Source organism: Cricetulus griseus, chromosome 6 (assembly GCF_003668045.3).
Source record: "Cricetulus griseus strain 17A/GY chromosome 6, alternate assembly CriGri-PICRH-1.0, whole genome shotgun sequence".
Taxonomy (NCBI): Eukaryota; Metazoa; Chordata; class Mammalia; order Rodentia; family Cricetidae; genus Cricetulus; species Cricetulus griseus.
The window spans coordinates 58,945,327-58,958,427 of NC_048599.1; the positions used below are offsets into that span (position 1 = coordinate 58,945,327).

General features: G+C 43.3%; 1 protein-coding gene across 3 annotated transcripts in view; it reads left to right on the plus strand.

Annotated features, from left to right (window-relative positions):
• The window catches only part of Exd1 (exonuclease 3'-5' domain containing 1), a 29,628-nt gene extending 16,991 nt beyond the window's left edge, over window positions 1-12,637 (plus strand). For all 3 annotated transcript variants that reach the window (XM_035446929.1, XM_035446930.1, XM_027422163.1), the window contains 6 exons: window positions 156-242; window positions 1,623-1,727; window positions 1,807-1,887; window positions 7,155-7,298; window positions 8,654-8,845; window positions 11,146-12,637. In XM_035446929.1, coding sequence (XP_035302820.1) covers window positions 156-242; window positions 1,623-1,727; window positions 1,807-1,887; window positions 7,155-7,298; window positions 8,654-8,845; window positions 11,146-11,805 — 1,269 coding nt within the window. In that variant the 3' untranslated portion in view covers window positions 11,806-12,637. The remainder of the gene's footprint in view (window positions 1-155; window positions 243-1,622; window positions 1,728-1,806; window positions 1,888-7,154; window positions 7,299-8,653; window positions 8,846-11,145) is intronic.
• Window positions 12,638-13,101: the final 464 nt, after the last annotated feature.

Here is a 13,101-nt window from a genome sequence, read left to right on the forward strand (position 1 = left end):
TCTATTCCCCCAAACCTGTCCCTTTGAGACAGGGTTTCTCTGTGTGGCCCTGACTGTCCTGGAACTCTGCAAACCAGGTTGGCCTTGAACTCAGAGCTCTGCCTGCCTCTGCCTCCAGAGTGCTGGGATTAAAAGTGTCCTCCTTTTCTTAACAGATGCTCCACATCAAGAAACAAAGTGTCCTGAGTGTGGCTGCAGAAGGAACTAATGTGTGTCGCCATGGGAAACTCTGTTGGCTTCAGGTGAAAAATCTTTTCTAAACTGAAATTTTTCTTTGGTTTTGTTTCTGGTATGGTCTTATGGAGACTAGTCTGGCCTTGAACTCACTTCTGTATCTGCTAGCCTTTGAACGCTGTTCCTCCTATATCCACTTCCCAAATATTTTGTATGTGTGTGCATATGTTTATATACATGAATATATGGATATGTGTATATATACATGTACATGTATATGCACTTACCAATACATACGTACATACATACATATATATATATATATGCGTGTATATTGGTTGTTCTGGAACTTACTCTGTAGCCCAGACTGGTTTTGAACTCAGAGATCTACCTGCCTCTGACTTCCAAGTACTGGGATTAAAGGCATTTTCCACCACCATCCATGACCATGCATGTATATATTTTTTAACAGTCTTCTTTCTGTCACTCAAGAAGTCACTTAGAATGTCCATTATTGGTTTTTTTTTTTCTTTTGCTGGAAGTACTGGGGTTGAACTAGAGCCTCCTATATCCTAGATAAGCTATCTTTCACTGAGCTACAGCCCAAGCTCTTGGAATATTCATTCTTCTATTACTCATTTATTCTTTTCAAAAAGAAGGCCAGTGGGTATTGTAGAGATGGATCAAGGGTTAAGAGCTCTTACTGTCCTTGTAGAGGAACGTGGTTAATTTTCAACACCCCCATGGCAGCTCACAAATGCTTGTAACTTCAATTCCATGAGATGCACTGCCCACTTCTGACCTTGAGGATACCAGGCATACATGTGGTACACAGACATACATGAGGCAGAGCATCCATACACATAATATTTTAAAAATTAAAAATACCTAGGTGGTGGTGGCACATGCCTTTAGTCTCAGCACTCAGGAGGCAGAGGCAGGTGGATCTCTGTGAGTTTGAGGACAGCCTGGTCTACAAAGCCAGGTCCAGGATAGGCTCTAAAGTTACAGAGAAACCCTGTCTTGAAAAAAAGAAAAAGAAAAAAACCCACTTTCCTAGTCAACATAGCAAATTTACTAAGCTTTCCTAGTCAACATAGCAAGTTTACCTGTTTATGCTTTTCTTTCCTTCTGAAAATCCTAGTAATTGTTTCTTTAATCTTAATAATTGCAGTATCAGTATCAAAGATGTCAATAGCAAATCAGAGATACCCAGAACTTCACTCATATTAAGCAAACTCTACCACAGAGGCACACCCATAAGCTCCAGTGTGTCTTTTTTTTTTTTTTAAATTTAGTATCAATTTAAAGCTGTTTTTCCAAAATACCACTTGAATGACTGCTGCCATCTTAACAGTGAGAATGCTCACCATTTTCATCGGTGTCTTCTTTTGGTTCTCAGATCCCTCCTCTGATCTTTCCTCATCCCTTGGTATTGTCTGTTGTAGGTGGCCACAAACAGCCGAGTTTACTTGTTTGATATTTTCCTTCTGGGAAGTCGTGCTTTCAACAACGGACTCCAGATGATCTTAGAAGATAAGAGAATCTTAAAGGTGGGTATAGAAGCTGATTCCTGCTGTAATGAGGTAGTGGCCAGGTTCTAACACCTGTCTCCATCTTCTGACTCCTTAGGTCATCCATGACTGTCGATGGCTTTCTGATTGCCTGTCACATCAGTATGGAATCATGCTGAACAATGTCTTTGATACGCAGGTATGAAGGGTAACTCTGGAGTCAAGCCTGCACACATGGATCCTAGTAGAAAAGATTTCCAGTCTAAGAACTGATTGTGCCAAGTGTGGTGGCACATGTCTTTACTCCCAGAGTTTGAGAAGCAGAGGCAAGTGGATCTCTGTGGATCTCTGTGAGCTGAAGGCCAGCTTGGTCTACATAGAGAGTTCCACATCTTCCAGTGCTACACAGGGAGACCCTAAAAAATAACTGAGCCTATTTTTACTGGTACCCATTCCTGCCTGTTTCTTACATGAATTATGGATATAACATGTAAGAATTATAAAAATTGTATAGAAAGTTACTTAGAATCTTTTAGGAGGAAGTCTTCTCTTTTTGTTCGACTGTAAAAGTAAGAAGGAAGCTGGTTATGCCACAACATTCAGAAACTTAAGGATGTTAAAGGTCATTCAGAAGTCTGATGTGGAGACTTAAGATGAAGTGAATAAGCACATCTCTCCTTCATCATGTGTTTACCCCAGGGGTATAGTTTTTCAGGCTATTACATCCCTTAAAAACAACGAAACCCTGTTTATGGGGCTAGCAAGATGATTAGTGGGTAAGAGCACTTATTGCTACTGCAAAGGACCTGAGTTTTGTTCCCAGTGCCCACATATCCATCAGTAACTGGTTCCAGGGGACTGATGGCCTCTTCTGACCTCTACGGGCACACTTACATGGTACACATACATGCATATAAACATAGCCGGGCGTTGGTGGCACACGCCTTTAATCCCAGCACTTGGGAGGCAGAGGCAGGTAGATCTCTGTGAATTCGAGGCCAGCCTGGTCTCCAGAGCAAGTGCCAGGATAGGCTCCAAAGCTACACAGAGAAACCCTGTCTCAAAAAAAAAAAAAAAAAAAAAGTGAATAAATTATTTCTTAAAAAAAAAAAAAAAAAAACTATCTGGCTCAAAATACTCACTTGATGAGATCTGATTTGACTCCTGCAAGAGACCTGAAGAAAATGAGAAATGCCTTGCCTTAGCTCTGCTCTTAAAACTCATCTGGTTTCTGAATTGACTCTGAAAGTGCTAAAACCACTGCCTCCGTATGGTTTCTCTCCTGCCCTCTCTTCTTACTTCTTTCTTCCCTCCCTTTCCTTGGTCTTTCTTTTTTCCTTTTGGTACCAGGGATTGACTATTATTTTTGAGGATCAATTCCTAAGTTCCATTTCTTGTTTAAATATGTAGCTGGCTTTTACTTTTCATGTCTGTGCTTATAGAGTTTGTACATTTCTTATGTGTGCAGTTGCTTTGGGCCTCTCTTAGAGTCTTTCAGTCTACAGTATTGACACTGCCGGTGTGCCATGCTTACTCAGAAGTCTCAGAGGAGTCTTCAAGGAGTCTTCTTGTTCCCATGAAACCATCAGCATTTTATTATTATTTCTTTTTTGTTTTTGTTTTCGTTTTCCAGACAGGGTTTCTTTGTAGCTTTGTAGCTTGTCCTGGAACTCACTCTGTAGACCAGGCTGGCCTCACATTTACAGAGATCCACCTGCTTCTGCCTCCCAAGTGCTGGGATCAGAGGCATGTACCACCACTGCCCAGCTTTTTTTTTCAGCATAAATATTTTTTTTTCCTTGCTATGGAATGAGTTCAGGGCCTTGCGTAGAAGCTAAGAATTGTCGTTATAACTGATCACAAATTTAGTGTGACAGGCTTACTTTATTCTCTTACAGTTCTGAAGATGAGAAGGTTCACATCACTTTTTCTGAGTCAGGACGTCAACAGATTGTTTTAGAGGTTATCTGGGAGTGGCTGCTTAAAAAGACCTTTGGACTGGGTTTTCCTGTGTAGGTCTGGATACTTGCTCTGGAGCCTAGTCTGGCCTCACCTTTGCAGCTACCCACCTTCTTCTGCATCCCCAGTGCTGATATTGTGGGCTTGCTCTACCAAACCTACCATCTTTAGTGGAGTTTTGATTGTTTTTTGAGATGGGGTTCATGTAGCCCTGACCTCAAACTCTATATGTAGCCAAGGATGATCCTGAACTACTAATTCTTCACCTCCTGACTCCATTGCATTTTTAGTAGCTAGTAGCCACTTACATTTGTTGGTTTATGTCCCTTTCTCCCTCTTCAAAGCGTGTCATTCTGTAGGTAGGAAGCAGGAGGATTCGGGATTTCAAGGCTAGTGAGTACAAGGCTAGCCAGGACTACATAAGGCCCTGGGGGGGGGGTCGGGGAAGAGGGGGGAGATGGAGACTGGAAAATGATTCATCAGTTAAAAATGCTTGCTGTATAATGGTGAGGATTGAGGATTGGAGTTTGGATCCCAGCAGCCACATAATAAGCTGAGTGTCCCCGTAAGCATCTGTAGCCCCAGCTCTGAGGGAGGCAGAGACAGCAAGCTCTCTGAGGCTGAGAAACCACAGCCCCAGGTTCAGAAAGAGACCCTGCCTCAGGAGAAGGGGGATAGAGTGATAGAGGATGCCTGCCAGTGTCCTCTTCTGGCCTTCACGTGCACATCTAGATGCAAACATCTGTATACACATATGCATGTACTAACATAAACACATACACATGTATATAAAAAGTCTGAGAGGCAGCTCAGTGGTTACGAGCACTTGCTTCCCTTGCAGAGGACGAGTTTGGTTCTTACCAACCACATAGTGACTTACATCTCTCCATAACTCCAGTTCCAGAGGATCTAGTATCCTCTTCTGGCCTTAGGCAACAGGCAAACACTTAATTGCACATACATACATGCAGGAAAAATGTTCATACATATGAAACAAAATTAGATACGTCTTTAAAATTTTAAAAATAAATCTCAGGGCTGGGTGGTGGTGGCACCCAGTACTTGGAAGGCAGAGGCAGGTGAATCTTTGTGAGTTCGAGGCCAGCCTGGTCTACAAATCAAGTTCCAGGACAGTCAGGACTGTTAATCAGAGAAACCCTGACTTGAAAAACAAAACAAACAAACAAACAAACAAAAAAAACCAAAAAAGTTTCTGGCCAGGGGTGGTGATTGCTTTTAATCCCAGGTGTTTTGTTTTGTTTTTGATATGGGGTTTCTTGATGTAACTCTGATTGTCTTGGGACTCACACTGTAGACTAGGCTGCCCTCAAACTCACAGAGATCCACCTGCCTCTGCCTCCCAAGTGCTGGAATTAGAGATGTGTACCATCACTGCCCAGCTTAATCCCAGTTCTTGAGAAACAGAGGCAGGTGGATCTCTGTGAGTTTGAGTCCAGTTTGGTCTACAGAGTGAGTTTCACAATAGTCAGGGTTACTAAGTAAGATCCCATCTCTAAATAAATACTTTTTAGAAAATAAAGGTAAAAGAAACAGTAGGAGCTGGGGCTGTTACACAGAGAATCCCGCCTCAAAAATCCAAAACAAAAAAGAGAGAAAAAGTAGATGTTTTCACCAGGTAATGGCATTTGCTGCCAATCCTGAACACAGTTCCTATGACTCACATGATAAAAGGAGAGAAAAAAATCCCACAAGTTGTCTTGTGGCCTTCACAAGTGCAAGATGGCATGCATGTGCCCCACCTCGATGGGAAGTAACAGAACATTGTCACCCACTGCTGTCACCTTCACCTGGCCACAGTGAAGTCGCCATCTGTGTCTTTAAAAGAGCAGGGGTAAGCTGGTTACGATGATACAAGCCCGCAGTTCTAACACGGGGAAACGGAGGTGAGGGAGCTCCCTGCCAAGGCCAGCCTCAGTTACATAGTTCTAAAAGCCAGCTTGGGCTACATTTTGAGACTCTGTCTCAGAACAAAACACTTTATTTTATTTAGACCTGCTCTAATGATTTAGGATAATTCATCTGAAGAACCTTAATCAGATCTAGGGATTAAGAAATTACTGTCTTTGGTTTGGTTTTCTCTGTTTAAAGACGGGATCTCATGCCACCCAGACTGGCCTCAAACTGAGGATGACCGTGAAGTCCAGATTCTCCTGCCTCCACCTCCCAAATACTGGGATACTGACAAGCTCCACCGTACCCAGCATAGACATAGATAGCTTGGAGTCATTCAGCCTGTGGCATCCAGATAAATTACTGTTGCAGCTTTTTTTTTTTAAAGTCCCTGTACATGTTGCATGAGAGTGTAGGCACAAAGGGACTGTGTGCACATGTGGAGGTCAGGAGACAGCCTGAGGGATAGGTCCTTGCCTTCCTCTTTGCAATAGTCTCTTGCTGTTCACCACTGCGTACACCAGGCTAGCTCAACTGTGACCTTCTAGGATCCTCTCTTGCCCTAGGGGCACTGGGATTACAGACAAGAATCCTATCTGCCATAGCTTGCTTTAAGTGGATTCAGATTCTCCTACACACATGGCACATGCTTTGCTCACTGAGCCATCTCCCCGGCCCACTACAGTAATTCCTCATTTTATTCATGTTCTTTATCATGTTGCCAGAGTGGCTGTTAGTTTTTGAGCAGCCAGCTCTGCAGCCTTTATCCTGCATACTTCGTCCTTGTTCAATAAACTTGTCTTTTCTATTCTGAAGAAAAAAAATCTTAAATTCTTTGTTTTTCCAATCTCTAAAGGCACCAAGGTGTAATAACAAAAAGTAAAGAAAACAAACAATGCAGAGCTATGTTATCTCCTAGCTTTATTTTTTTTTCCAAAATAAATTGACTGACCTGCTTTAAATTTACCTATGGCATCTATGGCATGGCCTCAGGGAAGTGGTAAAGATCCCCTCTGTCTTTCTGTGTCTGTCTGTACGTTTCTGTCTTTCTCATCTTATGTAGTCCAGGCTGGCCGCCACTTCCCCATGTCTTAGATGATAATCCTCCTGCCTCTGCCTCCCAAGTACTGAGATTTCAGGCTTGTATCAGAAAGTCTAGTTTTTGCTTGGGTGGAGCCCAGGGTCTGGGACATGCTGGGTAAGCATGGTACCAGCAGAGCTACACCCAGATGCTTGCAGGTAACGTCTCTCAAGGTATTTCTGACATGAGATAGTTTTTTTTTTTCTATTGCCATTTATTTTATTTTATTTTATTAGTTCAAATTAGGAACAAGCTTGCTTCACATGTCAATCCCTTCTCCCTTTCCCTCTCCTCCCCCCAACATCCCACCTGCCCCTAGCATCCCCCCTCCACTCCCCAGGCAGAGTAAGGCTCTCAAAAGGGCTCCCCAAAGTCCACCACATCATCCTGGGCCAGGCCTAGGCCCTTCCCCATGTGTCCAGGCCAAGAGAGCATCCCTTCACATGGGATGGGATGAGATAGCTTCATTTTTATTTATTGTTGTAAGATTGATTGTTTTCTGTTTCATATCTCAGGTAGCAGATGTCCTTCAGTTTTCCATGGAAACGGGTGGTTTCCTTCCGAACTGTATCAGTACTTTGCAGGAAAGTTTAATCAGACACCTTAAAGTTGCGCCTAAATACCTCTCCTTTTTAGAAGAGAGACAAAAACTTATTCAGGTGAGTGGTAAAGATGTGTCACGTAAGCTTCCAGGTGGGCTCTGCTCAGGGCTGTTAGCCCAATCAGTAGAAAAGTGACAGCTGCCATATCTTATAAGCATGGGCATTGCAGAATCTTAGCTGTGCCAGTGAGGAACAGTTTGTGGTTTCAAGTGGATAGAAGCCAGAAGCTAGATTTGTTGATTATAAATTAAAAAGTACTCTGAAATAAATTTTCAAGTTGGGATAGGGGGAAATTTTATATGGAAATTTGAACTAAGACATTGGAACCAAAGTCATTTTAGTTGCTTTTCCTAAAGCTATATAAATTTTCTTTAATGCATGTCTCAGGGTACTATTGGTGTGAAGAGACACTATGACCACATGTACCACAGCAACTCTTATAAAGGAAAACAATTGATGGGGTGGCTTACAGTTTCAGAGTCCATTATCATCATGGAGGGATGAGGCAGCATGCAAGCTGACATGGTGCTGGAGAAGGAGCTGAGACTCCTACATCTTGCAGGCAGCAAGAAGTGAACGGAGACACTGGGTGAGGCTTGAGCATAGATGAGACCTCAAAGCCCACCTCCACAGTGACACACCTCCACACCTCCTAAAAGTGCCACTCATTTTGGGGGCCATTTTCTTTCAAACGATCACACTTACATGCAAACCTGGGTTGTGAATGTATTTCCTATAAAGTTGGTCATTGCTAAAATCTGTTCACTCTAGCACTTTCCCCTTCAGTGGTGCTGGGGACTTTGTATACGGTAGGCAGGTGCTCTGCCACTGAGCTATACTATACCCCAAACCCTCCCTCCAACTTTGTGGACTTTTGTGGTACTGGCAATAAAACCTAGGCTCCTAGACATAGTAGGCAAGCTACATAACTGGCCTGCATCCTCCAACTTTGAGGGAGAAATCCTGATACACCAGCCTCCCTCCCAACCCTGCTTGTCTCTGACTCACAGACACTGTATATGTGGGGTGTACATACCTTCTCAGGGGCTACTGATAATAGGAAAGTAGAAAGTAGTAGACAGCAATGGCAGGGTTTTAAATTTAGTTTGTTTTCTCTGGCTGCAGCCCTGGCTGTCATGGAACTCACTCTGTAGACCATGCTGGCCTCAAACTTACAGAGATCCGCCTGCCTCTGCCTCCTGAGTGCTCAGATTAAAGGTGTGCGCCACCACTGCCTGGCTAAATTTTACTGATTATTAATTAAAAATGGCTGGGCAGTGGTAGTTTGCGCATTTAATCCCAGCACTTTCAGTCAGGAGGCAGAGGCAGGCAGATCTCTGTAAGTTTGAAGCCAGCCTGATTTACACAAAGAAACCCTGTCTTGGAAAAAAAAAATGGTTTTCTTTCTCTAGGAAAATCCAGAAGTATGGTTGACAAGACCTCTTCTACCCCCTTTATTGAAAATCCTGGCCTTGGAAACAACCTACTTGCTTCCACTCCGCTTGGTACTCTTAGATGAGATGATGTCAGACTTAACCACACTGGTGGACGGGTACCTGAACACCTATCGAGAAGGTTCTGCAGACCGACTTGCAGGCACAGAGGTAGGTGCAGCTTTCTGAGATTGTGTTCTGTATTTACTGTCTCTTTCTCACATAGTGCTACCCACTGTTGGAATGGGGACTCCCTTGTGTGTTTGCAGTGTCAGAGATCAAACACAGGACTTCATAAATTCTCAGCAAACACTCTGCTAATGAACGACATGCACAGCCCTTTCTAATTTTTTTGTTTGTTTTAAGAAAAAATATGGTTGTGTTGTCTAGGATGGCCTTAATCTCTGTCCTGCATCCTTCTTGAGCAGCTAGGATTACAGTCTTAGGACACCAGATTTGACTGTGATGCCTACTCTTCACAAATACAGCAATTTTCATGGGGTAGCCTTCTGGTAAATCTTTTTTTCTTCCCTGCTTCTCTCAAACTTGCTATGTAACTCAGTTTCTGATCCTTCTGCCCTCATCTGCCCAATGCTGGGTTGTAGGCATGTGCCACCGTGTCCTGTTTTTGTAATGCTGCATATCAAACTCAGGGTTCATTCATTCTAGGCAACTAAATATCCTGCCAATGAACTACAACCTAGATCCTCCTCTTTTTGCCTTAAAAAAATATATATGTATATATATATACATATACATATACATATACATATACATATATATATATATATATATAGTCTGTAGGTGTCCGAATGTGTATATGCATGAGTGGGGAGTATGAATGGAGGCCAGCAGAGGGCACCAGATCCCTAGGAAGTGGAGTTATGGATAGTTATTAGCCATCATGTGGGTGTTGGGAACCAAACCCTGGGTCCTCCAGAAGAGCAGCAATTTCTCTTAGTGAGCCTTTTCTCCACCTCCTCATTTTGTTTTTTCAACAAAGTTTTATATATCCAAGACTGATCTTGAACTCTGTGTGTGTGTGTGTGTGTGTGTGTGTGTGTGTGTGTGTGTGTGTGTGTGTGTGTATGTGATCTTGAATGCCTTACAAGCATTTGCCACCATGTTGAGATTAATACATTGTGTGTCTGTCTGTCTGTCTGTCTGTCTGTCTGTCTGTCTGTCTGTCTGTGTGTGTCTGTGTCCTGTGCATGCATGTCTGTTTGATATGTCCATGTTTGTACATATGGAGTGCTAGCCTGTATTTGAGATTATGGAGGCTAGAGATCAGTTTATATTTCCTCCTGCTGTTCTTCATTTTACTTCCCCCACACCCCCAACTTTGGTTTTTCCAGACAGAGTTTCCCTGTGTAGCCCTGACTGTCCTGGAACTCACTCTGTAGATCAGGGTGGCCTCAAACTCACAGAGATCCACCAGCCTCTGCCTCTCGAATGTTGGGATTAAAGGTGTGCTCCACTACTTCCAGGCTAAGACAGATTTTTTTAATTAAAAATAATAAGATGGAGCTGGGCATGGTGGCACATGCCTTTAATCCCATCACTCAGGAGGCAGAGACCGATGGATCTCTGTGAGTTTGAGGCCAGCCTGGTCTACAGTGTGAGTTCCAGGACAGGCCCCAAAGCTACAGAAAAACTCTGTCTCAAGAAAAAAAAAATTGCACCTGCGGCTGGAGAGATGGCTCAGAGGTTAAATGCAATGGCTGCTCTTTCAGAGGTCCTGAGTTCAATTCCCAGCAACCACATGGTGGCTCACAACAATGAGATCTGGTGACCTCTTCTGACATTCAGGAATACAAACACTGTGTACATAATAAATAAATAAAATTTAAAAAATTGCACCTGACCTGATAGAGGTGGGGATAGTGAGCAGTAATTTTGCCTCAGCACATAGAGTAGAAGAGGATAAAGATAAATTAGACACTACTCCCCCCACACACACACACCCCTGAGATCACATGTACACTGACTGTACCTGGATATTACAGATTTTCAGAGGGTGTGCTTTTTGTTGTTGCTTTGTTTTTCAAGACGGGGTTTCTCTGTATAACAGCTCTGGCTGCCCTGGAACTAGCTCTGTGGACCAGGCTGGCCTTGAGCTCACAGAGACCCACCTGCCTTGTGAGTGCTGGGATTAAAGGCACCTTCTAAGAGTGCACCTTCTAAGTCAATTTAAGCCAGGCTGGGAATCTTACATTTCCTATTTTTACACACACACACACACACACACACACACACACACACACACACACTAAAATATTGAATTTTCTTAAATATTTAAATTACTCAAAACAATACAATCAAAATTTAAAGCTAGTATTATATTGGAAGCACTAGAGGGCACTGTAGGAGCACGTTTGGATAAACTCACTTGTCTAGTCTCCTCGGGTAATAGGAGGGATTTTAGGGACCATGTTTGGCCTCTGTAAACCTGTGCCTGTTTGCTTCCCCAGCCTGCATGTATGGAGCTGCCAGAAGAGCTACTTCAGCTCCAGGACTTCCAGAAGCAGCGGCGAGAGAGAGCTGCCAAGGAGTACAGGGTGAATGCGCAGGGTCTCCTCATAAGGCCCTTGCTGCACCCAAAGAAGCCAGGGACTCGCACAGCAGGGAAAGAGGACCGAGTCAATGGCTTTTTATTTTGTAAAACTTCTGGCGTGGACAAAGCTCCACGCTTTCTATGTCATGAATCTCATCTCAAAGATGAGAGTTTTTTGGATAAAGCATCTAAACAAACCACAGCAAAGTCTCATATTCTGCCTCCCATGAAGGAAGGCAAAGCCAGTGAGGATTCTGAGGACAAACCAGTATGTTGGGAGTCAACAGGGCCAGAAGACCTGAGAACCCAGAAAGCTTGCTCCCTGACTCCCACACATGAGCTGCCATCACATTTTTCTTTGAAAGAGGAGATAGAGCAGTTGCTGATGGTAGAAAACAAGGGAGCTTTACAAAGCCCAAATGAAGACACTTTGGTGTCTCCTCTTCCTCAGGAAACGTGGGTGACACCAAGTAACACCTTCCATCTTCCCGAAAAAGCTATGATTTCTACACTCCCACCCTGCCCAGCCCTGGAGAAGACAGATTCATGGATAAGTCCCTCTCCCAATCTGTTTTAGGACTTTAGGTTTGCTGAGGCCATGAAGGGGACTCATCTGCTCTGCCAACAGAGTCTGTGTGAGTTCCTCCTGGGGTAGGGTGGGTTAGGTCTCAGCCACAGGCTTCTGGGAAAATGATAGCCTTTGGCTTAGTGCTTCGTCCTGGTGTCTGGATTAGAATGGAAGGAATAAGTGAAATAATGGACCAAGTCAAAGTTCTGATTCTGTCAGTATATGCAGAAATATTCCCTGAGTAATTAATTCTCATAGTTTAGGCTTAGATGATTTAAAGAAGTGAAAATGTTTGGGCTCAGTGTCTGGGAGGATTTAGTGTAGGGAGATTGTGGACAGCTCCTGTGAATGGTAGAGCTAATACAGCCTGAACAGGTCATGGCTTCAGTCTGCGGTATCACCAAAAAACAAAAGTTGTATTTTTTATCTGTTTGTTTGGGCTCAGTTTGGTTTTTTGGCCTTTAGAGTGAAATTAATCTAAAAACCCTACTTCTAGGTTAAAAAATGGATATCATCCAATTTCATCAGCACTTTTCTCCTTAAAATATTACTTGAATTGTGAATTTTTGTGTATTGTAGGCAGAGAATAAGTAATGCCATTATAGGGTTCAGTCTCTCAATTTTCTTTATATTTCATTAACCTTAAGGTTTTGTTCATTTTCCTAGCAGAGCAGGGGTGCTGGTTTCTTTGTTGTTGCCCCTTGGTGTAAATGTAAAATCTGAGTCCATGGTATCTGCACAGAGAGAAAGAAAAACGGCTGGAAAGGGGGGTATTTGTGTTGCTCAGAGTCACTCATTAGTCTTTTGTGTAAAACAACCAATAAACCTGCTTTGGCATAAAGTCGTCTCTCTTTTTCCCTTGTGGTGTGAGAGTGTGGAAGTTTTAGAGTAATATCTGAATTCCTAGGTCTGGAGTCTTACTTAGAAATCTGTACTCTAGATAGACACCGGGTGCATACCTCTGTCCCAGCCTTTGGGAGCTTAGGCAGGAAAGTAGCAGTTTGAGGCCAGCTTATGCTTCATGAGAATACCAGGCTTCACTAATTTCTAAAATCTGTTTACCACCTGTTACCGGACTGTTACCGCATCTTGGGGATGTGGGGATAGTCCAGGATCAGCAACATCACTGGACAGCCAGTTGTTTTTGAGTGTCACTGAAGGAATGGTGTTCCCTCTCAGATTCCAGACCCAAAGCAGGTGTCGTGGCCCACCACTATAATCCTAGCACTTAGGAGGAAGAAGCTGGGCAATCCAAACTTCAAGGTCATTTTCAGCTCTATAGTGAGCTCAAAGCCTGCCTGAGCA